General features: G+C 45.7%; 2 protein-coding genes across 7 annotated transcripts; both read right to left on the bottom strand.

Annotated features, from left to right (window-relative positions):
- Window positions 1-3,605: 3,605 nt before the first annotated feature.
- LOC116184800 (T-cell surface glycoprotein CD8 alpha chain-like) lies at window positions 3,606-7,598 on the bottom strand. 5 transcript variants are annotated; one of them, XM_077782555.2, is made up of 4 exons: window positions 6,238-7,598; window positions 5,295-5,657; window positions 4,636-4,722; window positions 3,606-4,172 (listed from the first exon to the last, which is right to left on the bottom strand). In XM_077782555.2, exons 1-4 carry the CDS (start codon window positions 6,341-6,343, stop codon window positions 4,015-4,017), a joined length of 714 nt encoding a protein of 237 aa, XP_077638681.2. In that variant the 5' UTR covers window positions 6,344-7,598; the 3' UTR covers window positions 3,606-4,014. The 5 variants fall into 5 exon arrangements, with proteins under 5 accessions (XP_077638681.2, XP_085433642.1, XP_085433643.1 ...); XM_085577516.1 differs by having other exon boundaries at window positions 5,295-7,598; XM_085577517.1 differs by having other exon boundaries at window positions 3,606-4,109; window positions 5,295-7,598.
- A 15-nt stretch (window positions 7,599-7,613) lies between these two features.
- On the bottom strand, window positions 7,614-19,943 carry CD8A (CD8 subunit alpha). Of its 2 annotated transcripts, XM_085577520.1 has the most exons (6): window positions 15,111-19,907; window positions 14,174-14,536; window positions 13,512-13,598; window positions 13,002-13,118; window positions 12,011-12,041; window positions 7,614-9,718 (listed from the first exon to the last, which is right to left on the bottom strand). In XM_085577520.1, the coding sequence occupies exons 1-6, from the start codon at window positions 15,214-15,216 to the stop codon at window positions 9,673-9,675; spliced, it is 750 nt and encodes a 249-aa protein (XP_085433646.1). In that variant the 5' UTR covers window positions 15,217-19,907; the 3' UTR covers window positions 7,614-9,672. The 2 variants fall into 2 exon arrangements, with proteins under 2 accessions (XP_085433646.1, XP_085433645.1); XM_085577519.1 differs by lacking the exons at window positions 7,614-9,718; window positions 12,011-12,041; window positions 13,002-13,118; window positions 13,512-13,598 and having other exon boundaries at window positions 13,624-14,536; window positions 15,111-19,943.
- Window positions 19,944-26,107: the final 6,164 nt, after the last annotated feature.

Raw genomic sequence — 26,107 nt, 5'->3', positions numbered from 1 at the left:
TCTGCTCTCTGAAATATTTTTTAATTAAATCTTTTACTGCTGTGACCTCAGCACTGTACATTGCAACTAGGCATGGATGGACTAACAAACTTCCCTCCTAAAAGCAGTGTTCCTCTATGGAAACATTGATTTCAGTCTCCTCCTGTGGGGAAGCTGAAGTGGATGCTGTGTGTTCCCAGTAATGAGTCACAGCTTCTGATCTCTGTTAGCTTAGGCCTGTCTCCATCCTGTTGCTTTGAATCTTTCTTCTTGACACTTTACAGGATGGCTGCTGCTAAAATTCAAGGTTGAAGTTACTTATCACTCAGAGCCAACTTGCCAAGGTAAAGGCAGTAAGTTTGGGTTAGATTTCATTGCAAGGTTTGTTTGCACACTGCAAGTCTTTTTTTTTTTTTTTCCTGTGCTTATCACTTCAGAGGTTGATGTGTCTCTTGGGCAGGGAAGGTTTACATGGTCCTTAATCCATCTCAACTCTTGCTCCTTTCCTTTGTGAATAGGAGATTGAAGTGTAGGAAAAGAAGCTTTTGAAATGAATTTTTTAAAAAAATAGTCTGGCAGCAATGATTTGTAGTGAGTAAAGCTGTAATGTAGTGTTACATCACTACTCTGAATTTAATTGAAGTCTTAATAGGTAAAAGAGTGGTTTACAAAAATGTGCATACGTGAGATGAGAGTGACTTAATCTTAGTGACTTCAAGTTTGCTTTAAGTTAGCAGTCCTGTAGAGAAATACAGGACTGGAGCTGTTCACAGCCTCCTGTAAGCTCTTACAGATTCCTGCTGGGTCTGCGTGTAGGAACTGGGGTTTCAGATCACACTAACTTGTACTAATTCTTACAGGACAGCTTTATCTGTGTTTTCAAATGCAAAAGCCTGGAAGTGTTGTCTAGTTCCTACTTCAGAACTTTTCACTTTCTAAAGGGTGTTTTAAAACAGCAATGCAGACTGGAACAAAAGACTGGTGGGTGCTGTGACCTGGGCTGCAGTGAGCAAACCTTCCCTGAGTTTGGCCTTTGAAAGGAGATCCCCTTTTCTCTCCTGCATTTCCTCTGCCTGGTGTTTATTTTCAGACCTGGTGACACTGCTCTTGGTTTCTTTCTTCTTACTGTCAGGTTATGGCTAGAACTTTTCCTTTGTCTAGAGAAAAGGGATGGGGAAGGTGCAAATAATTTTGCAGTGCAAGTTTTGAGAATCATCCATGAGATATTTGCCTGTGGGGAGAGGAAATAAATTTATGAAGGTAGCTGTTTTGACTGACAATTCTTTCCCCTCAGAACTGAGAACAAATCCAGTATTTTCCAAGGTTTCTAAGTTACGTGGGAGGTTTCCAGGAATGTGAAACACAAGCAGATGTGGTTGATCTCCCATGACAAAAATTTACACGTATTCACTTTATTCAACACAGCTCAGGATGGGAATCTGGTGATGGATAGGTTGTGCTGACCCTGCATGTTTTGTTGTCAGATGAATCAGAAGGGAGAAACCCACTCATAGGAAGGTTGTGTTTCACTGCCTATTTACTGTTCTTTCAGAGATTTCTGTACTTTTTCCCTGGCTTTAATTTGCTTTTCTGTATTGAATGCTGCAGAAGTAGCAGCAAGGGCATAGTTTTGGGAATGACTTTCAAGCACTTGCACAAAATGCACCACAGAATTAGTCTGAGGATTCTGGGAGGAGCTTAGGTTACTTCCCTGTGACAGGTCATCATCAAATACAGGCTTGGACAGACAGAGTGACTTTAACTGACCAGTCCACTTACTGGCTCTGATGGGGTAGTCTTGGCTGTATTATGTATCTGGAGTTTATTTATCAAAATCCTTTCTCACTCAGAGAAGTTCTCTGAATAAGTGAAGTTCTGTAAGGTATAAAAGCAGGGATCTGTCAACAGATTCTGGATGCTCTGTGTTTTGGGGGCAACTGATGCCTTCCTCATCTTCACAGGCTTTTTCAGCTACTATTTTGTACTCTTTTTTTCCTTTATTAGTTAATGTTATGCTTAAAATGTGCAGCAGCTCTTGTTCTCCACACCATTAAGTGTTAACTCCTGGGTTAGTTGTCTTTAGCCCATCAGATCCTGAGTTATGAGCTACTCCCTTTTTAGTTTGGAGCAAGCATGCAATTAGGTAACCATCAGCCTCTGAACAAATGCATTCCTTGTGCTCCTCTTTGAGTGTCATTCTCCATGCCAGCTTCCAGTTTGCCCTGTGACAGCTTCCAGCCTCTGCACCCTGCTCAGTCAGCTCACTGTGGAGCTGGAATCCCTTCCATGTGCTGTAACCAAAGGCTGGCAGATCTGCAGGGCCTGTCCAGCAACAGCTTCCTGCATGCACAAACAAGCACCCTTGAGCTGCTTCTCTGCACTCCAGCTCAGCCAGTCCTCCTCTTTTTGTTGGTGCAAGCAGCAGTCCAGGCTCCTTGCCCAGACGTTGCCACTCAGCCACAAACCCAGCCAGTTTGCCCTGAACTTGCATTATTTCCCAGAGGTGTATGCATACTCTTTCCCTTCTCACTACTGCACTGATACCTGCAATTGCTTCTTAACATTTCAATGCAAATGCAAGGTTTCAGGTTTAGATGCTGGGTGCAGCTGAGCTGAGCTGGAACACAAGCTGATCAAAGGACCGTGTGGAAGGAAGAGCAAAGGAAAGTCAGTGTTGCTTTGGAGAGCTGTGCTGGGTCACTGCTTGTGCTGGAGGCTTCTGTGGTGAAGTTGGTCATTTTTGGGGTATTCAGTGAGAAACTGGGGCAGTGACTACAAAAGGGTTTGTTTTGGTGCTCACCCCAAGCTGTTCTGCTCCTCTCAGCCTTCTGGCCTGCTGCAGAGAGGATTGTGCTGCTTTTGCAGCCAAGGTGGAACCAGAGCAGTTCAGTGCAGTGTATTGGGTGTGTTTGTAGAACATTCTAAGATTTAAGGAGCTTGGTGATAGAAAACCTTGTGTAAGAAGAGACAAGACAAGTTTTACCCCTCAGGTATCTTGGGATGGAAAGCAGTCCACAAACGTGCAGGATCTCACTGAAAATGCACAGCTGGATTTGCTTTTCCATCTCCCTTCCCTTATAGGCTTGTGCTAACTCATGATATCTGTTACAGTGCTGCTAGAGGTCAAAAATGGGAAGATTCCACTGTGCAGTGGATTTGGAGCTGTTCAGGGGGGTAATAACCACTGTCAGTGTTGTAATTCTTTCTTAGAGGTTGATTTCCTGTGCAAATGAAAGACTGCAGAAAAAGACCAACAAGCAAACCTGACAAAATGACAAAAAAACCCAAACCCAAAGATTCCCTACTCCCAGTTCTTCACTGCATCAATCTTGCCTGGGTCAGTATTGCTTCAGGACTGGTGTCTTAGTGCAACACTGGACAGTGGAGCATCACTATTAGTAATGTCAAGTATTAATGCCCAAATACATATTTTTTATTGCTTGGGGTTTTATTTTTCTTTGTTTATCCTACCTTAGCATTCCACGCAGTAGAAAGGACTTTGTTGTACATGTGTTCATCTTATTGAAATACTTTTTTGAATTTAAATACCCATGTCCTGTTTCTCCCCACAGAATTGTCCTCTGTAGGCTCCCAAGCAGTAAAACAAGCAATAAATAATCAGTCTCTGGGTCAGGAGGTAGTAATTTAATTTGGAAGAATAACAAAGCTTACAGGGATTGCAATACACAAGAATGTTTTTGCTCAGTTTTCTGAACAGCTTTCTGTTCAATGTTCATACGTTTAATTTTGGTGTGTGTCACATGTCACATTCAACGACATTGAATTGGGAAAATACATTTTCAAGGCAATGTTTCCCATGCAAAACACATGGCCTTAGTCAGATCATTGCACCTCCTTCGTACAAAATCATTAGAAAGAGCTGGAGTGGGAGGGGAAGGTCACTCAAGAGGAGTGAAGATGATTATTGGAAGATGTCCAGGCAGTGCCTATAATCAGGATCCTTCTCTTGCAGTCTCCTGGTTATCCCACACCTCCCAAAGCAGCAGGAACACTCTGAGGGACAGGGCTGTGGTTTCAGGCCGAGGTGCATCTAGAGGAGCTAGAGATGAGCTTAAGTTGCCGCAGCACGATGATGGTGGCCAGGAGCTGGAGGAGCAGGAGACTGAGGCCTGCCAAGGGGAGCCAGAGGAAGATGAGACAGAAGGAATTCAGGTCTTTCTGCATTCTGCAGGCTGCAGGAGTAGAGAAGAGGGAAGGTCCACCAGGTGCTCACAGCTGGTGTTACAGCCAGTTCTGGTGGAGCCAGGGGAGCTGCCCAGGGGCTTGCCTGGTGTGCCTGAGGCAGAGAGCTTCCCCTGGACCTGCAGTGCTGTTCTACTGCTGTCAGCATTTTCCTGGGAACTGGAGGGGGGACACATGGCCAAAGGTTTTCCTGTGTCCTTTGAAGAGTCTAAAAGCAGGCCTGGGCCCCAAGGCTCCACCTTCCCTCCCCATCCCTGGCATGGGATATGCTGATGCTTTTTACATCCTTAGCCTTTCCTATGGGGGTGAAATGATGGAAGTTAATCCTTCCAACTCTGATAAAGCTGTATGGATTTTCACTCTCTGACCACTCCAAAATGCCTGCAGGATCCCCGTTGGCATCAATGGGGCAGAGTGCAGCCCTTCCCCTCTCCCTGCCTCCATTCAGGTTACCTGGATCTGGAGTCTTGAGGTTGGGCTCCTCAGTGGTGCCACGCTTGGAGGTGGGTCCACATGTGGTGGGTGCCACTGTGGAGGTGACTACAAGTGAAATGGAAGAATTGAGCATGCAGGGAACACAATAAAACAGATCTCTCCTGCCCTTCTGCTCTCTTACCCCTGCCAGGGCACAGGTGCTCCCGAGTTTAGCTCATAGAGCCCATTTTGGAGGGGGACTCCCTAAAGAAGATCTCCCAAGAGCCAAGAGGGATCTGCAGCCTGCTTGTTTCTCACTTTCTGACACCATCCTCACAAAGCCTGAGCCCCCAAGCTTGGTGGTACTTTAGGGACCTGCATGTGCTGAGGGAGGAGGGGGTGGTGGTGGACTTTGCTTTAATCTTCTCCCTTCAGAGCCGTGGGTGGGGTGGGGAAGTGGGGATGGGGAGATGATGCTGGGTCTGCCCAACCATTTTGCTTTGGGCAGGAGCAGTGGCAGGAGAGGTGGGAAGCAGGGAGGCTCTGGCAGGAGGACCAGGGGTTGTTCACAGGATGCCTTGGGCAGGCAAGCAGGGAAATGGGGTTGGTGGGAGGGATGGCTGGTTCAAAAGGGCACGGGCAGGAGGTGCTGGGCATTTTGGCAGGGCTGAGTGAGGCTGGGTGAAGGTGTTGCTGACCTGGCAGGAAGGCACGCTGGCCAGGGCTGAAGTGCAGGATTTGGTTCAAACTCATCACGCAGAAATAGGTCCCCTCATCCTCTGGTGAGAAAGATTTCACTGCCAGCCGATAGACTGTGTTGTGTTTGCTTGCCTCAAAGCGATGTTCTGCTCCCTGATTCTCCCCAAAGTTGGCCCGGGACAGGGAGCTGATGAAGACAATGAAGTGAAGGGTCCCATGCTTGTCCTGGCGGATCCAGGATGCCCCATAGCTCTTGTAAGTCTGGCACTCCAGCTCCAGCCTCTGTCCCACCTGCAGCCGAGTGATGTCCTTGGGAGAACTGACCCTTATGTGAAGTGGTTGGCCATAAATCCCAGGGCAGCCTGCAGGAGAGAAATCCTTGCTGGAACTGCTTGGGAAGAGACAAAGAAAGGCTTCTCTGAGGAAACCTCCCTCCCTCCTTGTCCATGGGCTGGAAGTACAAGTGGGAAAGGGAAAGACCTCACTGTCTGGCTGATGTGAAGGTTTTCTTGGAGTCCTTGCTGGGATGGTGCATGGAGGGTGCTCAGCAATCGGCCACCTGGGCTTGAAAGATGGGTGCTGCTCTTCCAGAACCTTCTCAGGGACATTACATCTTCCCAGCTTCTCTGAAGTAATAAGCTGTATAAGCTCCCTATGAACACTAACTTTTAAATCTCTTTTTTTCCACTCTTCTCCCTCCCCTCTAGAAGCACTCATCAGTTCAATCTCCCTTCCCTGTGCCGCCACCCCTCCGGCTGTCCTTTGCTGCCTGAGGTGATCCTGCCTCTCCTCCCATAATTACTGATCCCACCTCAAAGTCAGCAGTTTTGGTTTGATATTTGCCTTCCCTTTAACTAGTTAGTCCTATGCCTTGGATTCAGTGGAAGGTTTTTCCTTGCCCCTCCCTGTGAAGGGGCTGCACAACCCCGTGTCCGTACTCACAGCATCCCAGAGTGAGCAGCAGGAGCAGGGCAGGAGCCGTGTCCATCTTCTCCTGGGCTGTCTGTGCTTGGGGCTGGTGCAGCACAGCTGAGGAGATCTTTGTCATTTGGCTTGGGTGGTTCTGTCACTCCCTGGGGAGGATGTGATGTCATCAGGACCCCAACATCAAGATGCATTCTGTTCAAGTCCAGAATCTGGGTCCCTTTAACCTCATCATTTCTTAGAAGTGCCTCAAGGATTTTTTCTGGATGCCTTCTCTAGAGATCCAAAGTGATGCTGCTCCTGGCTGAGGTAGGATCAGCCACCACAGCCTGCTGTTCCCTCCCCACAACTTCTCTGCAGAAGATAAAGAGCAGTCCCATCCTTTGGTGTGCAGACCCTAGAACGCTTTTCTTGGTAGGACTTCTGCCTCCTTCTCTTGAGCACATGGATGGAGTGTGCATGGCAGAGCCCACAGTGACACAGGTGTTCCTGGTGTAGATCCACGTGAATTGTTACCTCCAAGCACAGATTTCTGGCACACAGATGGGTACTTCTCTATTGCTCTCATTGAACTTCTTTGTTCAGTTCATCTTTGCTCTTGCTCATCAAAAGCTTTTTCATGAAAGGTAGTTGGTCTGGGAACTGGAACCTGTTAAGACTGCCCCTTGCACAAGTGAGTGTTTTGTCTTTTCTTTGTTTTTAAAACTTGTGGTTCTCTTCTTTAACCACAGGGTCTTCTGCTCTTCAAAAAAATCCTTTTATGGTTTACCAGAGAGGGCCCTTGCTGCTGCCTCCAGGTGACCACTTACACATGGGGATGCATGCAGAGAAAGAATCATTCCACCAGAGTGCAAGGGGCTGGACTGGTGTTTGATGGATTTCTTTCTTCTGGACTTTCCTGTCGACTGCTTTTCTGTATGAGGGTTTTTTTTAATTGCACCTTTGCAAAGAAGCTCCATTTCTTCCTCGTTTGTCAGAAGCCAGGTGCTGCTGAGTTTGATGCAGTTGCTGTTGGAGCTGCTACTCAGAGCATGAGATGAGCCAGCCATCTTCTCCTGGAGTGTCTGACCTTGGGGACAGTGCAGCACAGCTGAGATGATCTTTGTCACTTGGCTTGGGAGGCTGTGCTGCTCTCTGGGGGGATGTGATGGCATCAGGACCCTCTTGGGTAAAGTGACAATGCTGGGCATCTGTGGCAAAACGTTGAGGAAAAAAAGAATTTCTGAAGAAATTAGTTTCTAGTCCAGAATTTGTGATTTGCTTATTCTTTGTTGTATCTGCTTGTGGTTCTTTTGTCTCACCACGGGTTCCTTCTGTCCTGCCCCAAACACTGCTGAGTGCTCCAGTGTCTTGCTGCTGCCTCTGGGGACCACTGGCACAGGGCAGTGGTTCCAGGATATTTCCTGGAACTTCGCACACACAGGCTTTCCTGTTGATTATCTTTCTCTATAAGGTGTTTTGTTTAATTTATTTTTTTTTACTAACCCTTTGCCAAGGGTTATTTATTCCTTGGTCTGACAGAATACCGGTGCTGCTCTTTGTGCTGCTACCAACAGCTGAGTTATGGAAGGTGGTTTAGGAGCTGTGTTTGTATCACTGGGCATCAAGGTGTGTTGGTGAGTGGGGAAAGCTGCTGCTGGGCTGCTGAGATGTGTGAGGGTCACTGGTGCTGTGTGGGCTGTGCCCTGCAGAGTGTGGGTTGGAGGCAGGAGCCATCCCAGAGCCTCCCGGGTTTGGCACTGGGCTTAAAAGTGATCAGGTGTGTTCTGAAATAACAAACAACCCCTCTGAAACAAATAAAAACTCCCAGAGCAAGCAGATCCTGCTTCTAGTTCTTCATCTGTTGGAAGAGGATTTGGGTGTGGGGGTCAGTAGCAGAGCAGGAGCACACTGCCCTTCTGCCTGGGCTACAGGAACGTGGTGTGATGTGTAACGTGAAAAAGTGGATAGGAGAATATGAGGAAAGACCTGTAGCTTTTTGGCAGAAACACTTTGAGTTACAGCTTTTTCAGTGAAAATTTTTATCTCACACTAATTCAATAATTAAATTGATGTTATAGCCTCAGTGTTGGGGCTTTTCTGTTTTTTTTTTATCTTCATAGTGTGTGTAGTTCTGTGGAGTTGCCATCCAGTATTTGCCTGCTGTTGTTTAGATACACTTATCTACTCCTGATTTTTTTTGTATTTTCTTTAATTTTAATTTTTACAAACAAGTATGTTTGGAAGAACTTTGTTTTTATTTTATTTTCTCTCCTTCCCATCTTGTTTACAGAGGAGGAGACTATCAAAGTGTTTCTTCCACTCTTTTTTTGGCCAGGTTTTTATCAGTCCCGTGATAGGAATTCCAGAGTACCCACAGACTCTTTATCTCAGACACCTTCTTGGCAGTTTTCTGGGATGTGGGAATGTTACTGGGCCCTTCAGCAAATCCCTGTGAAGTTACCTTTAGTTGATTTTAGGCTGTGGTAAACTGGAAGCTGAAGTCTGCACCCTAACACTCAGAATAGTGTATTAATCACTGGCTTTTGCCTTAGCCAAGACTTTTTCAACCCCTTGTTTATTATCTTCCCTTAGGATTTTAGCGTTTCTAAGACTAGGAACCGAAGAAAGAAATAATGGTCATGAATCTGACTAGAATAATTTTATTTTACATCTCAGTTCTTAAATTGCAAGTATACGAAGGAAATATTTACATGAAGTACAGATCTGAAAAAACAGAACTTACAGTAGTCCATAGCATGTCCCCAAAATATCAGCATGTTAAACATCCTGCTTAACCAAACCAATTTTTTAAAAAATCACTCAGGCAATTCCCTCAGAAAGAAAGCAAATCCCACTTTCCTTACTCAGGCCAAACTCCTGCAGAAATGGGTGGATCAGGGGTAGCAGCAGAACAAGGACAGTGTAAGGGGAGCAGTGAACCTCAGCCCCCAGGACTGTAAAAACCTCAAAAGCAAGGCAATTAATCCATTAATTTAGCTTCTCAATGCAGTCTTGTATTCCATTACATGAAACAATAAAAGCCCTAGGAGAGAGGCACCACAACAAGAAGATGTGTTGAGTGAGGATGATTATTTTAAGGCTTTGTGTAGCAAACTCCACCTCTGGCTGCAGTTTGGGAGGAAATTGCACACAGCCTTGAGCAAAGGTCCAGCTCGTGTTCTTATTTCTCACCAGCTTCTCACTGAGCTGTGTCAGCATCAGGACTGGCCTGGCTCTTGTCCCTGGAGCAGAGGTGGCCTTTGGCATTGCCTGGAGGAGCTCAGGCTGGGGAAGGAGCTGTGCTTCACCTGCAGCTCCTCGTCCTGTGGCTGTGCTCCCTCCCGGCTCCCCAGCCTGCCAGGGCAGGGTGGCTGAGCTGCAGTGGCCTCGAGGATAACACAGGAGATGGATTCTGTGCTGGCAGCTCCCAGAGAAGATCCAGCAGCCAGGAGGAGCAGATGCTGCTCTGTGTTAGTTTGGTGTCCTGGGTTTCGTGGGGGGATTCCTGTTTGCGGGTCTGGAGAGAGAAGAGGGTTTGGTTTACTCAGATGGGAGAGGAGCAAGAAGGGAATTAAAGCTCCTTCAGCCTTGGGCTGCAGCCAGAGACCTCCAAGAGGAGGCTGCAAAATGTTCCTAAATCCTCTTTGTGCAAGTGAAAGGTCTGCCTCCATTTCAAGCAGTGACAGATAACAGAAGGATATTCTCAAGATATACTGATGGTCAATTCTTACATTAATTAAAATATAAAGTGGGCTTTAAAATTTACCTCTGACTTCTGCACACTCCTGCCTTCTCATTAAGCCTTTCTCTACATTCAGAAAAGAATGGAGAAGGAAAAGCTAAGGGTTTGTGGGTTGTGGTGTTTTTTTTGTTTTTTTTTTTTTTTTTTTTTTTTAATTAGAAGGGTGTTATAATTTCAGAGAGACTTTTTCTTGCTGGAATATGTAGCCTGCAGAGAAGTTTGAAAGGAGGATTTCCAGACAGCCAGTGTGCACCCAAAATGATACAAATGACTACTCTCCATCAACAGAATGTTTTATGCTGATCTAATGAGTTGGGGATTTGGCACCCCTTTTCAGGAAAGATTAATTGGTGGTGGAAAACGAATCCTGCTGCTGCTGCCAGCAAGGATGGCAGGCCAGATGCTGGGGTGCTTTGTAAGGGGGTGAATTGCACTGTTAACTTCCAAAGAGCTTCCTTTCACTAAGCAGGAGCTTCTCAGAGCAGCAGGAATTTCCTCTCTAAATCAAAAGTGAAATATGGTACAATAGCTAAAATCAGAGCTCTGTCAAGTTTAAGGCTGCTGAAGGAGAGCCACCCTTGATGTGATTTTCTGAGGCCCCTGTATTACAGCCACTGCATCAGGGCAAAGTGGGAGAGCTCTGCAGGGCATTTTTCTCCCCACAGAGACAGAACATCCTTGCACAGAGCTGGCAACAGGGGTTGAGATAAGTGAAAAATGCAAACATTCTCCTAAACAAGGCTGCATGAAGAGCTCTTCCTTATCATTTCTCCCCTGGAAAGGCAGACAAGGACCAGGAAAGTGCTGGGTATGATAAATATCCCCTGTGAAAATGACAGTCTGTTCCCTTTTACAGACAGTTCAAAAAATGCAACCTGCCTTGAAAGGAAAAATAAATTTGTAGGGATCCATTGCCTACTAATGTTGGGGAGGGACTGTATTAATTTGGAGAACTAAAAGGCAATTACCTCTTGTACTAAAAAACCCATGGATGTATAACAAGGAAGAGGAATTTATCTGATTTAAAAGATGCTTTGATTGGCAAAGAATGAGGCTCCAGAGGTGTGAACATGCTGTTCCAAAGTTTCTTGGCAACCCAGCTGTTCCAAGCACTAGCCCAGCCCTGGTTGCAGTAGTGGGGGCTTCTTGGTGTCCCTCTTGCCACAAGCCCCAGGGTGCACAAGGCTTGCAGGAGTGCAGAAGTGGTTTCCTTCAGAGCAGGAGAAGTGACTTAACCAGCTACAGGGAGGTCAATTTTCAGAAGCAGAATGTGTGTGGGCAAAAAGCATTTCCTCTTCCAAACCAGGAAACTGCAATTCTCATTCTGATCGTGTTTTCCTGGTGACCCAGGGTGAGGGGTGGGTTGGGGAGGCAGGAGGGAAAGCATCAAGAAAAGGTTCCTGTGTGCCCTAGAAACTGGGCTACCCCTCAATCTATTCCTGTCTGCACTGGTGATTCTGGGGAGAGTCCTGTGAGGCTGCAGCAGCCTCCTGCTGCTGTTCCTTCCTGCCTGTTGGGGAAACAGAGGCAGGAAGCCTGGTGCTGTTGGCCCCAAAACAACAGAGGGGAATTGGGGTGCAGGAACTTATATGTAAACCATGGGGACATCTGAATATGCAGTAATGAAATTAATGAATGATTTGGGGAGGGGAAGGGATGAAATATGGTCTCCCCCAGGCTCAAGTTGGGAATGGTGCATTGGAAGCACAGAAATGTGGTTAGTTATGAGCACTGGGTGATGCACAAAGTTTTTGGGCTGTCACAAACACCTCTTGTCTTTCTGTTTTGTATCTGCTGCTGGGTCAGAGCTGAGTGATTTGAATGACTTAATAGTTGAAAAACCAAACAAAAAGCCCAAACAGACAAAAACCCCCAAACAAAACCATAAAACAGAGAACAGGAGAACCCTCTGTTAGTTTTTGCCCGTAAGTCATTGCTCAGGCTCCTCCCAGTCATCTTCTATCAGATGAAGAAATTCTAGGTTGCTTTTTGGCACCTGCCCCCTTTATCTCTTGTGGGTGAGATGTTGCCAAGTTGAAGAGAAGAACGCCAGTGCCTGTCACTCACCTCTTACACCTGCATCTTCGTCTTCTGGTTTCTAGGAAAAGAGAGAAAATGTTTTAGTTCAAAGGTGCCAAGTGACAGCTCAAGAAAGAAACACTCCACTGACCTGGGGCTGGTGCTCCCCTGCAGCTGATATCTTTAATAATGGATAAACCCAGCCTGGGTTTGAGGAAATCCATGCCAGGGAGTGGTGCTGCAGCTCATGGTACCCCAGTAATCCATTTATATATTTTCATTAATAAATCTTTAAGGTGAGTAGCAGCAGCAGGGTCAGCCTGGGGACACTGAGGGTAAATTATTTCTGTTTGCTGTCCCCAGTGACTTTGGCACGTTGCTGAAAATCCCTCAGCAGCAATGATTTCTGCAGCAGGTGAGTGGCAGTGATGCCACGTGGCATGCACCCAAGGCAACCCTGCTCTTCCCCATTTTAGTCTCTGTGTTGTTACTTTGGGGTAGATTCAGCAAAATAAAATGCCCAGGTAAAAAATTTATTAAGGTAAAAATCCATCCTGAAGGTCTTGGAAACTGCTGCAGAAATTAACTGCAGCTGAGTGCTTTCCCTGATCATAAGGTGATGAAGTTTCTCATCTGGTTCCAGCTCAAGCTGCTGCTGAACTCTCAGGATTTTCTGGAGCATATTTACTCTGTTAGGTCAGAATGTTTCAGGCTCTGGGGCTTCAACCTCTGCACACCCATTTATGAGCCAAGATAGTTGATAGACTAAGTATTGTCTCTTATATATTTTTCTTCCTTGAAAATTTTTTCCAACATAAATAATTTTGCTGTGTGATTCTAAATTGATAATTCTTTCTCATCCTAATCCTACCGATGAGGATTAAAATACAGACACTGATTTTAACAGTGTCCTTGTCTTGCATTGGCTGTGCTCTGATTATTGGTGCCTCCCCAAAGTGCCAGAACATCCATCTCCCCGAGGGCAGGGCTGTGCTCTCAGGCCAGAGATGGATCTAGAGAGGGTTGTGGAGAGCCTTACGTTGACACAGCACGGTGGTGATCACCAGGGCGATGAGGAGCAGGATGCAGGCACCTGCCAAGGGCACCCAGATGAAGATGTGACAGGGGAAATTCAGATCTTCCTGCATTCTTCCCTCTGCAGGAAGAGAGAAGAGGGAATGTCCACCAAGTGCTCATGGCCGGTGTTACACACAGTTCTGGTGTCAGAATTTTCCTGGGGACTCGAGGGAGGATATGGGAGCAAAAGTCTTCTGATATTTCCTGCTGAGGTTAAAAGAAGCCCGAGCTCCCAAGGCTCTACCCCCCCTCCCCATATTCCTGGTGTGCCCAGGCATGCTTGTGCTTTTTATGTCTTATTTAGCCTTTCTTATGTTAAATGAAATATTGGAATTTAATCCTCGCATCTGTGATAAAGAAGCTCTGTGGATCTTCTCTCTCCCTCCCAGTCCCAAAATTCCTGCAGGATCCCCGTTGGCATCAATGGGGCAGAGTGCAGCCCTTCCTCTCTCCCTGCCTCCATTCAGGTTACCTGGATCTGGAGTCTTGAGGTTGGGCTCCTCAGTGGTGCCACGCTTGGAGGTGGGTCCACATGTGGTGGGTGCCACTGTGGTGGTGACTACAAGTGAAATGGATGAATTGAGCATGCAGGGAACACAATAAAACAGATCTCTCCTGCCCTTCTGCTCTCTTACCCCTGCCAGGGCACAGGTGCTCCCGAGTTTAGCTCATAGAGCCCATTTTGGAGGGGGACTCCCTAAAGAAGATCTCCCAAGAGCCAAGAGGGATCTGCAGCCTGCTTGTTTCTCACTTTCTGACACCATCCTCACAAAGCCTGAGCCCCTGAGCTTGGTGGTACTTTAGGGACCTGCATGTGCTGAGGGAGGAGGGGGTGGTGGTGGACTTTGCTTTAATCTTCTCCCTTCAGAGCCGTGGGTGGGGTGGGGAAGTGGGGATGGGGAGATGATGCTGGGTCTGCCCAACCATTTTGCTTTGGGCAGGAGCAGTGGCAGGAGGAGAGGTGGGAAGCAGGGAGGCTCTGGCAGGAGGACCAGGGGTTGTTCACAGGATGCCTTGGGCAGGCAAGCAGGGAAATGGGGTTGGTGGGAGGGATGGCTGGTTCAAAAGGGCACGGGCAGGAGGTGCTGGGCATTTTGGCAGGGCTGAGTGAGGCTGGGTGAAGGTGTTGCTGACCTGGCAGGAAGGCACGCTGGCCAGGGCTGAAGTGCAGGATTTGGTTCAAACTCATCACGCAGAAATAGGTCCCCTCATCCTCTGGTGAGAAAGATTTCACTGCCAGCCGATAGACTGTGTTGTGTTTGCTTGCCTCAAAGCGATGTGCTGTTCCCTGATTCTCCCCAAAGTTGGCCCGGGACAGGGAGCTGATGAAGACAATGAAGTGAAGGGTCCCATGCTTGTCCTGGCGGATCCAGGATGCCCCATAGCTCTTGTAAGTCTGGCACTCCAGCTCCAGCCTCTGTCCCACCTGCAGCTGAGTGATGTCCTTGGGAGAACTGACCCTTACGTGAAGTGGTTGGCCATAAATCCCAGGGCAGCCTGCAGGAGAGAAATCCTTGCTGGAACCGCTTGGGAAGAGAGAAAGAAAGGCTTCTCTGAGGAAACCTCCCTCCCTCCTTGTCCATGGGCTGGAAGTACAAGTGGGAAAGGGAAAGACCTCACTGTCTGGATGATGTGAAGGTTTCCTTGGAGTCCTTGCTGGGATGGTGCATGGAGGGTGCTCAGCAATCGGCCACCTGGGCTTGAAAGATGGGTGCTGCTCTTCCAGAACCTTCTCAGGAATGTTACACCTTCCCAGCTTCTCTGAAGTGACTCCCCTTGCACTTCTTGCAAAGCCTCTTTTTCCCACTCTTCTACCTCCCCTCTAGAAGCACTCATTGGATCAATCTCCCTTCCCTATGCAGGTGGTGTCGCAGCCACCCCTCTGTCTGCCCTTTGCTGCCTGAGGTGATGCCAACCTTCCTTCCAAACTTACTGAGCCCACTTCAAAGTCAGCAGTTTTTGGTTTGCTTTTTACCCCGTTTGTTATTGAACCCAATGCCTTGGATTCAGTGGAAGGTTTTTCCTTGCCCCTCCCGGTGAAGGGGCTGCACAACCCCGTGTCTGTACTCACAGCATCCCAGAGTGAGCAGCAGGAGCAGGGCAGGAGCCGTGTCCATCTTCTCCTGGGCTGTCTGTGCTTGGGGCTGGTGCAGCACAGCTGAGGAGATCTTTGTCATTTGGCTTGGGTGGTTCTGTCACTCCCTGGGGAGGATGTGATGTCATCAGGACCCTCTTGGGTAAGGAGGTGATGCTCGGCATCTGTGGCGTAATGAGGAAAAAAGATTCCTGGAGAAATTAATGTCTTGTCCAGAGTTTATATATCCTTATCAGTTCTAAATGGTGTTTTTCCTGGATGCTTTCTCTAGAGATCCAGAGTGATGCTGCTCCTGGCTGAGGTAGGATCAGCCACAACAGCCTGCTGTCCCCAGCACTCTGGGGACCCACAGCAGCTCCAGCTCTGCACAAGTTATGGGTGAGTCCCATGCTTTTGATGCAGGCTGCACTTTGCTTTTCTTGGCAGGGATTCTGCCTCCTTCTCCTTAGCCCACTCAAGGGGTCTCATGTGGCTGGCAGAGCCCACACCATTTGGGTACCCAGCAAGAGAGACACAGGTGTTTCATGGCATAGATATACAGATCCTTTATCTCCAAGCACACGTGCTGCTGGCACACAGCTGGGCTCTTCAGGTGCTTGATTGTTCTCTTTGCAACTCTTCTTTCTTGATTTCTTCTTTGCAATTGCAAATCTCTTCATGCAGGGCAGGTGGTCTGTAAGCAAAAACTTCATCTGAGTGCCCAATGTCCAGTGTGTGCTTTGCTTTTTGGTTGTTTTAGCAACTCGTGGCTCTTTTCTCTCACTACAGGTGTGAAAAAAAAATCCCCTTGTGGGCCTCAATGGCCCTTGCTGTTGCCTCCAGGTGACCACTTGCATGTGGGGATGGGCAATGCTTCCTTGAGCTTTAAAAACACACATTTACAACAGTTTCACCAGCTTCTGAGGGGCTGGCTGGTGTCTGATTTCTTTCTTTCTTCCTGGCTTTCCTGTTGATTTTTTTCTTCTATATGCTTTTTTTTTCTTCTTCCATCACCCCTCTGCAAAGAAAGCCCCTTTTCCCTGGATCTGTCAGAAAATAGGTGCTGCTGGGTTTGATGTCATTTCTATTGGGGCTCAGAGCTGAATCGCTGAAAACATTTTAGGAACTGGATTTATTTCTGTGGGCTTCAATGCATGTTGGTGAGTGAAGAAAGCTGTTAGGCCTGCTGAGATATGTGAAATTCATGCTTTTGTTACTCTGAGAGACTTGTGTTGTCTACCTTAAATAAAGCACATAAAAGTAAAATGGAAATGAATGGCCAATGAGGATGGGATGAAAAATTCATCAGTTCTAGGCTCTCGCTCTGCTGTAGAGGGAGCACGCAGTGCACGTCCTCGGAGATGTGGTGGTGGCTGTGCTGAGAGAACCTCTGCAATTAAAGCCTCATCCAGGAAGGGCTACTGCCTTTCTTAATAGGGATATCTAATTTCTTTCTTTTCTTTGACAAATAGTAAATTTTATATGAATCAGTCCATGGTACCAATCTGGTGCCCAGGTATTCCTCTCCTCTGTGGAGGTGTCCTTGGTCTCAGACCTCTTTGCTCACAGGTTGAGCTGATTTCCAGGCAAGGCCACCTTTTCCCCTGTTAATGAATATATCCTTTAAAGATATGCCTGCAGGAGGACAGTCACACATTGCCTTTTTACTGACTTCTGTGATGAGGTGTTGTGTAGTACAAAGCTATTTCTATTTTGCATAGCAACAAAGAAGAAAAAATAAAATTGCAGTGACAACCATTTGATTTGGAAAAGCTCCAGAACACAAACAGAATCTCTAGGAAAAGGCTCTGATTTAAAATCAACACTTGTATAAATAATTTTGATTGGTTAATGTAAGTTTAATAGTGATGACCAACTCTAAAACTGGGGGAGAAGGTGGGGATTCAGATTAATGAAGGAATCTCCTTGGTTTTTCTATGTTCTGATTCTTGTCCTCTATACAGTATTTTAGAATAGGCTGTCATTGTTTGACTGAGGACCTAAGCCAAATCAATGGACAATAGCATTGTTTTATTAGTAATTTCTGTTGTAGTGTCACTGTTATGATACGACTGAGGAAGAAGAAAAAATACTCAGACAACCATGTACTTCTGCAGAGCATCATATAAGAGAAATCGGGAGACAAGACAGGTTGATCAGAAAGTAGAAGTAATTTCTTTTTTCTCCCAAACCTATAAGTTTTATTTTACTTGCAGCTAAGGTTACAGGACTCTGATTGCTGTTGAACTCCAACCTAAGTTGCTTATGACTGAGGTTTATCTTTATATACTAGGGCCAGCCTAGATCTCTATTTAATTAATGTCAAATAATTGGTAGAAGACAGGAGCAAGGAGACAAGAGACAAAACCATGCAGGGCTGAGAAGAGTAACTGTTTTTGATCAGGGCTTAGCAGGAGATGAATTTAGAATTCATTTTTCTGCTTTCTTATATCCATTTGACAGAGAAGGAATGGGAAACGAGAGGGAGCTGAGGCACCAGAGCTGCAGAACATGCTGAGTTTTGGATATTTTTGATTTCTCTGTCATTTTGTGGAAAGCTGTCAGGGACTTTTTCATGGGGTAAGAAGTTCTTCAGTTTCTCAGTGCCAGTCAGAGCAGACATTGCCTGGATGTGTCACAGTGTTGAGTGGCTGGAGTTCCTCTGGGGACGTGGGAGTCACGTTGCCATGGTCGGTGAACACAAAAGGAACTCAAAAATGACATTGTTCTGCTGCCCATGGTGTCGCCTAGTGCTCCAGAAGGACATCCCATTGCCAAGCAGTGATGCCACATTTCTGAGGATGAGCTGCTGGATCCCTGAGAGGGGTCAGTGATGGCATCTGAGGGGTGACACCAGTCTTTGCCACTGCACCTCTGACTCTTCCTGCTCCTAACCCTTGAAGGATTGCATTAAAATTTTCCATTCCATTTTCTTAAAGAGGAATGGAAAGTTTTAATGAAAATTTCAAAATTTAGTTGCAAATTACAGGCATTGTTTTTCAAACAGAGGGAAAAATACCATGCTGAGGCTCTAGCACACAGCTTTTCCGGTGTTGAAGCTGTGGTTTATGAGCCCCTTGCTGCCCCCCTTTCCTTGCAAAGCTGCAGCACTCAAAGGGGTTTGCAGAATGTCAAGTGCAGCAGTCACCCAGCAGGTATTCACACTTCACACTGTTTTTCCACTGTAACCACGAGTTTCTAATTTGGTGGCCAGCACTGCCCACTCCCCTGGGTATTCTCAGTGTGCACGTCACTTACCTTAAATCCAGACTGCAAACCACAAACCTCTCCTTGGTGTAGCCGCTTAACTGACCAGAGGGTGGAAAATCTCCATAATCTCCAGGCTTGTTGGTACCTCAGATGAAAGTCTGATAGGATATCTGGATGTGTTGTGAGGTTTTCCTTGTGGGAAACTTCCTCTCTTGATCAGTAAGTCAGCAATTTGTGACGGTGTCTTTTGGGGACTGTTGACAATGTACTCTGCCAGTGCCCCAGCTGCACTTTACAGTGGACAGGCTGGTTTTCTGCCTCTTTAATCTGAATGCCACAGATTCAGACTAATAAAAAAAAAAAAGAAAAAAAAAAAAAAAAGAAAAAATCTGATGTTCTTCTAACTCAATATAGACTTAAGAAAAGGTAAATTTTCTGCTTGGTTCCAACATAGATTTTTTTTTTTTTTTGTCTGAATTGTTCACATAGGTGAACTGATCTCATGATGTAATTTCCAGTTCTCACAATCAGATTTCTGTTGGGTTCAAGGCACTGTTTGATTGTTTTCCTCTGAGTTCAGCTTCCCTCCAAGGTCTCTTGGTGCCATCCCCACAGCTGATGTCTCCTGTCACCACCAGTCCAGAGCCTTGCCACGTCTGTCTCCTGCTTTGCTGCACATTGACCTTCTTCCCCAGAGATCCTGGGCAGGAAATCCTGGTGGAGATCCCTCAGGGAATTTCTGGGTCCATCAGTGTGGTGCAGGAGGGTTTTCCCAGAGCAGGGCATCGCTGTGAATCTTTGCTGTTAAAATCTTTGAGAGGGAACTCATTTCCACAGCAGGTCACAGCTAATGGAATGGAGGGAGGGCTCCCATTTCTGTTCTCCACCTCTCCTGCTGGCAGAGCTGGCACGATGGAAACCCATGGCTTGCTGGAGGCAACTTGCTTCATCCATTCTGTGGTCCTATTAATGGTGATTGCTGGCTTATACAGCTTATTTCTTCTCAATTTTGCATTTATTTGTCCAACCCAACCCCCTCTGTTGAATTAAAGCTGTAAGATGCAACCCTAAGCCACAACACCCTGCTCAAAAGGGGTAGGGTGGGAGGGATGGTGGCATCAAAAAGCAGCATCTGGTTTAATGCTCTCCTGTTATCAACAAAACAAACTAGATTTGGCGTTATTTCACTTTTAACAGCCTGATCCCCACCAGTACTGCAAGAGAAGTGTGTGATTACTCTTCCCATGCCTGTTCTCCTGCAGGCACCACTGCACTTCCTATCAAATCATGTCTAAAACAAATCCTGCAAACTTTATTTTTATGAATATTAATTTCTTTGCATTTATGTGTTGTAAATACAGAACTGCAGAAGTATTTTATAGAGACTGAAATTCAGAGTAGGTGATTGTGAAGTGTTGTGTGAAAGGAAAACCACTCCTGACTTGACTATAAAATTTAGGTTAAGACAGGTACTACCATGGGAATATCAACTCTTTGCCCAGCAGGAAAAGCAAATTGGTTGTCAGCAGGTAGGAAGGAAATTAGATATAAAACATTTTGCCATTGTATGATCCAGTGGTCTGGTCCAGAGCCAAGGCCTGAGTGCTGTGTGCTGGTCTCATGCCTCATCTCACAGAGGGGACTCAAATAAGAAGTAGTAGAGCAAGAAAAGGTTCAGAGCAGGACAAAATGTAGGGCCAGAGGTCTGGCATGGATTCTGTGTGGCTAGGACTCTTCACCCTTAAAACCTGATTTAAATAGATTTATACTAAAGGTCTCCAGGGTAAGGAGTGGCTGGAAAGGAGTGGAGAGGGATTGTTATTCCCTGCCTTTTCCAATACAGAAAATAAGGGGCAGCAGGTGAAGCTGATGGTGGGTGAGGCTGAAAGCAAAAGAAATCCTGCACCCTGGGATGTCCCTGACAAAGGACACTGTGGATGCAGAGCCTGGACCAATTCTCAGAACAGAGGCTCATTGTGGGTTACTCAACAGACAGTAACAGGCTTGGGAAATTGATTTAGTTAAAAATAGACTGACTATTAAGGGACAGTGTCATATATGATTTTCTTGTCATTATTACTTAGCCATCTACTCACAGCCAGTGTTGGAGACAGGATGGTTGTCTGGATGAACTTTTGCTTTGAACCAAACCAGTCATTTTTATATTCTTAAATGTGAGATCTCATTACAGTGTGTCATTTTAAGGAAGCCATTTGTTACAAAACTCCACATCCATTTCCTTTGAAATGCTATTAATTTTCCAATTATCTCATTCTTTAATGCTGGACACTTTAATCTTCCCAAGCTGTTCACCCTGCACAAGGACATTTATTCCAACAACAGATCCTGTGGTTTTTCACAGGAGAACATTTATCCCTCTTGGAAAAGGGATAATGGCCAGGAAAGATGTTTGACCCTGGGCAGCTACCTCAGTTCATGTTCCAGCTGTAGGAAAGCAAAGAGTGACCCAGGTTTGGGGACCAGGAGAATTTGCACAGAGGCAGTTTCCTTCCCCTGGTATCTCCTTGGGGATGTCACCTTGGGCTCTGCACAGTGGGATGTGAGCCATGTTTTTAATTGTGTCAGAATTACCCTGGCTATGTCAGTGGTGCATGTCAGGTTAAAATGAAAGGACCTGAGGAAAGGTGTCTATTTCAGTGATGGCTGTTCCACCACTGCTCTGACTCATTTCCTCCTCCAGGTGACTTGAGATATGTATTTTAATAACAGGAATGTCATTTGCAGCTCATTGCTCAGGGCAGTAATATACAATCTCAGCCCCCAGGAATATTTTGTACCAATTTTTTTTTTAAGTGTCTGACAGGAAATACCCAAACTTAAATTTTGCATTCAGTGTTGATGTTAAGGCATAATTTTGAAGCCCCATAGCTGGGCTTCAGTGCAGCCCAGCACCTCTCCCGAAGACATCAGTCAGTGAGTTTATCTCGTGCTTGTGCTGGATGTTTGCACTTGGGCTTTGTTGAAGGATGGCAGCAGTTCTTCTGTGACCCTGCCTGCAAGCCAGGAGCCCCCAGAGCTCAGCATCTCATCCCTGCTGTGCCTGAAGAGGGGTCAGGTATTGACAGGACAAGGGGAACTGGCCTCAGGTTGAGCCAAGGGAGGTTCAGTTGGATATTGGGAAAAAGTTCTTCACTGCAGGAGTGGCTAAGAATTGGAACAGACCCCAGGGCAGTGGTGGAGCCACCACCAATGGTAGTGCTCAAAAAACAAGCAGACATTGCACTTTGGCATTGAGGCATTGGTTGAAAGGTTGGCCTTGATGATCTTGGAGGCGATTCCCAACTGAAATGCTTCTCTGGTTCCGTGCCACGGTGGCACTCAGCTGTGGTGCTGCCGTGTGGAGGAGCAGCATGGGAACGCCGTGCCTGTCCCCGGGGGCAGCTGCCCAGCAGGAAGGTTTCGTGCTGCATTTCTTGCTGCTGCAGAGCCACGGCCCCGGCAGGACGCGCGGCGGGCGCGACCACGCGCGCAGCTCCGGGCACTGAGGTGTCCCCTCAGCCACAGCCTCCTCCCCTCCCTGCTCAGCCCTGCGGGGAGGGAGGGTGGCTGCACGGTGGATTTTGGGGCCTGGCCTCCTGGCTGGATGCTTTAACCAGCAGCAGAGAAGAGGAGCAGCAGGCCCAGCTTGGCTTGGTGCTGGGGCAGGGTGAGGCTGGCTGCTCCGAGGAAGGGCTGGGATGGGACCAGGGTGGGCCTGGCAGGGTGCCCGTGGTGGCTGTCACCAGCTCGTGGGCTCGGCTGAGTCTCAGAATTCTTTAGGATGGAGAAGAACTTCAAAGCCATCGAGTCCAACCCTTCACCCAGCGCTGCCAAGGCCACCACTAAAGCATGTCCCCAAGTGGCACATCTACGTGTCCTCCAAACCCCTCCAGGGATGGTGACTCCAACACTTCTTCCTCATTTCTTCACTTCTTTCAGTGAAGACATTTTTCCTGATATTTGATCTAAAACTCCCCTGGCACAACTTCAGACCATTTCCTCTTGCCCTGACTTTGCTTTAGAGGTGTCCATTGATCCCAATGCTCTGCAGAAGGAATTCCAGAATTTTTTGGGTGTTTTCCAGCAAAGCTCAAGCCCTTGGAAATAAACAGTGTTGCAAAACTTCTCCAAATTTCTCCAGGATCAAGTGTCTTCCTGCCTGATACAGAGGCTCAGTCCAGGGCAAGACAAAACTTAGCTCTGACTCATTGCTGGGGCCAAAAAAAGCCAAGGAGACAAACTCTTGAGGTGCCTGTGTCAGCCTGGCTGGCTGAGACCTCCCTCCAACCCAAGGAGCTTTTGGGAGAGGATGGAGAGGGCTTTGACATCTGAACAAGTTTTCTTTGCTTATTGACTTTAGCTGACCCCCATCTTAGGGGTTTGGGGATTTTATATTAAATAATTTTGCTGCAACAGCACTTAGATATGTTGCACCTGGCAGAGAAAGGATTCTGAGCTGATGTCATCACTGGTTTTTTTTTTTTTTTTGGTTTTTTTTTTTTGGACTGTTTCATATCTGGTTTTCATTTATTACCTAGATCAGAAAGTGTAAATAGCAATAATGATAGTTTCTCTCTTAAAAGTGTGATGCAGCCCCCTTTCATGCACATGTGTATCTTAAAGGCTAAGTGATAAGTTGAACTTTAGTAGAAAAACACAAATACCTGAGGGAGGAATTTTGAGGCTCCTGTCATCTTGCAAACATTTAAAGCATGGGTGAGTTTTGCTTCATGTGAAAGAACCACTGGTGCATGAACTCAAATTAACCTCTCTCATAGCAAGGTAGTAGAGGAACAAAATACATACCTTGTATAAATTTATTTTTGACTTGGTCCAATATGTGTTCCACTTAAATGGATGCTGGAATAACAAATATTTGTTTATAATCCCACAGAAGCTGCAGATCTCACCAAGTGCACTCAATATAGGTATATTGATAGACACAAGTACTTGTTATTTCAGCAAATAACATATACTTTAATATCTGGAAATTATATTAAACAGTAATTAGAATAATATATTTTAAAACCTAATTTCTTGTTTATATAAACCAGAAATTTAACACATTGCTATTTTTGGCTTATTGAAGTCCAGAGAAATAGGGGCAAAAAGTACTAACGGTACCAGAAGGTAGTTTTTTTATTCCTAGAGGGCTTTTTTGGGTTTCCCTTGCAGTTTCTGGGACACATCTGATTTTATACAGTGACAGAAAAAGACATTTAGAAATTCCCATTTGACAGGCCTGACCTGAATGCTTAGAAGTCCTGCTGTGAATCCATTTCTCCTGCCAGGACAAGATATTTATTAAACAGCTACAGTGCATGGAGCTGTTTTGGGTGAGGATAAATCTGAAAGAATTTAAACAGCATCCATGGATAATGTATCTCCTTTTTTTTTTTTTTTTTTTTTGACACAGATTTCAAATTGAATAATTTAATAGAGATGTTATTCAGCCTTTCTCCATTATTGTGCGTTGCTCAGCAGTTTATGACTGAAAAATTATTTTTTTATATATTAGGAGCTTTAAACTCAGAGATAACTTTGCTCTCATGTCAATAGTTTGCTTTCAGTTGAATGTTTTCAACTGCACCTGATTAGATTTACTTTTCTGTATCACAAAAACACAGACCATCCACATAAAAATGACTGAGCAGTTTAAAAGAAAAAAGAAAAATTGAGCACTTTCAACATTACATTAACAACTGAGATTTTCTGTAAAGGCTGTCAATTTTTAAAAAAGTGCATTTACAGAACTGTAACAAAACCATGAAGACTATTTACTGCAATGCCTGAAGTACCTCTGTTTCTGCTCTGTATCTATGTCCTTTGAATATTTTAATGCTTTCAAGATCTGCACTGTTCATTGAGAGAATAATTGGATTATATGTTTATAATATAGAATATGTAATCTATATATTCTTTGTATATAGTCTATAGATTCTATATATAATATCTATTCTATATCAAATATATAATATATACTATAAAATATAAAAGAAATAATAGTAATAATAAACCAGACTATTGCAACATGTAATTTTTGATCTATTTTACAATTCCTTGCCCAATAATTTGTGGGGATGAGCACAACATAGGTGAAAATTTTTTTTTGAACCCACACATCTGCAAAACCCTCCTTGTCCTTTTGCCTTTGTCCAAATTTTGTGGTGTCTCTTTTTGTCATTTAAGAGGAAATAGTTTCTTTACATTTGAAGCGAGATATTTGGGTTATATATATAAAATCCTGTTATTTTTCCTTTCTAGGTATGGCTGTTCCTTTATGCAGGCAGGATGGTGACAGTGGGAGACAGAAGAAGGCTGATCCATCATTGGAAGGAATCAAGGAATAAATTAGGGAGCCTCATGTGCCAGGACATGGTGGCAGGAGTGACACTGTGATGGACAATGCTGTCACCTGTACCTCCCTCTCTCTGTGGATCTATGCTATTACAGAGATGTACTTTTTTACAGAAACACTTTTCCATTATTTTTCAAGTTGGGAACACTGTGCCACAACAGAACACGGCATCCCTGACCCTTGGCTGGCATCATCACTGTGCTCTCAGCAAAGAAGCTGCAGATGTCAGGGAACTGGGATAACTTTCTCAGCATCTTTTCATTGGTGTTTCTGTTTTGTGCTTATTTATGCTCTGGGAAAAAAAATGTCTTTGAAATGGGAATCTTTTTTTAATCTATCAACTCCCACAATTGTGAAACCTGCTGCTAAAATCTCTCCCAGTTTTACTGTCTAATTCACTCTATTGATGATTATAGGAATTGCTATTATTTTTTCATAGTTTTTACTGGTGAACTGCCCAAACCTGTGTTTCAACAGGCCAGAAAATGTCTTTGGCTGTTGCTGTCCTCTCCTGTTTTCACTGCCCACAGGTGATGTAATGTCTGGGTGGGTTTTGGTGTGTTTGTTTTTTTTTTTTTTTTTTTTTAATACAAAGGAAAAGTGAAGACTAATTGAGGAATTCAGACATTGACCAAATTCTTTGCTGTGGGTGAGCAGGGAGCCAAGGACTAAATCCCTCTCCTTTGTCTTGGTGCTATTTGAGTTGGGATAAGTGACTGAAGCCTATCAAGACAAGATGCTGCTGTCCTGGGGAGGGGTTTCAGCCAAGGTCAGACACTCTGAGGATGTCTTGAGTGTGGAGAAGGAGCAGGAGTGGACTGGGCAGGGTTTCCCTGAGGCTGCTCACCTGCCTGTGGGAGAGGAGGATTGGGCTGTGCAGCCTGTATTTGCTGCTTGGCCATGGGAGGTCCTCTCCTGTGCTGCTGGGAGAGCTGGACAAAGTGTGGACATGAAGGTCAGGACTCCTGAAGTGTGAGAAAGGGAGCTGGGATTGCAAAAGAAGCTGCAGGCAGAGGGAAAACCCCTGATTTTTAAAGAATAAACCTTTGCACATGGGACATTTCAAAGGGGTTTTCTTACAGCTGTCATGAAAAATGAACATACCATAAAAATCATCTGCTCCTGGGGCAAAGCTCTGCTCACTACTTGCAGGACAGGAAAATGATGGTTTTAGTTAATCTGAGCTCTCAGGATCAATTGTGGTGTATGGGAGGCAGAGATGCTCAGAGTCCCCTCCCTGCTGCACCTGGGGAGGGGTCTCATGCTGGTGCCCCCACAGCCACCAGCTGGGTGGCCTGAGAGCTTGGGTGAGTGTCACAGCTTGGGAAAGCTGGCTCAGCAGGATCCACTGCCAGCTTTATTTATCCACTGCATCATTTAGGGGAAGCACCAACAGCTGGGCTTGAGACCCAGCTCTACAGAAAAT

The sequence above is a fragment of the Lonchura striata genome, chromosome 4 (assembly GCF_050655825.1).
Source record: "Lonchura striata isolate lonStrDom1 chromosome 4, ASM5065582v1, whole genome shotgun sequence".
NCBI lineage: Eukaryota > Metazoa > Chordata > Aves > Passeriformes > Estrildidae > Lonchura > Lonchura striata.
The sequence above is the reverse complement of the archived record's forward strand: the minus strand, read 5'-3'. Positions and strand labels throughout refer to the sequence as shown.

What these genes read in the sequence shown, in the direction of transcription:
- LOC116184800 (XM_085577515.1), bottom strand. Translation starts at nt 6,012, where the DNA reads ATGAGTGCTTCTAGAGGGGAGGGAGAAGAGTGGAAAAAAAGAGATTTA. An exon ending in CCAGCGTGCCTTCCTGCCAG is followed by an intron (nt 4,723 to 5,294) that starts GTCAGCAACACC and finishes TTTCACTTGTAG; the next exon opens with TCACCTCCACAGTGGCACCC.
- CD8A (XM_085577519.1), bottom strand. Translation starts at nt 15,216, where the DNA reads ATGACAAAGATCTCCTCAGCTGTGCTGCACCAGCCCCAAGCACAGACA. An exon ending in GCTGCTCACTCTGGGATGCT is followed by an intron (nt 14,537 to 15,110) that starts GTGAGTACAGAC and finishes TCTCTCCTGCAG; the next exon opens with GCTGCCCTGGGATTTATGGC.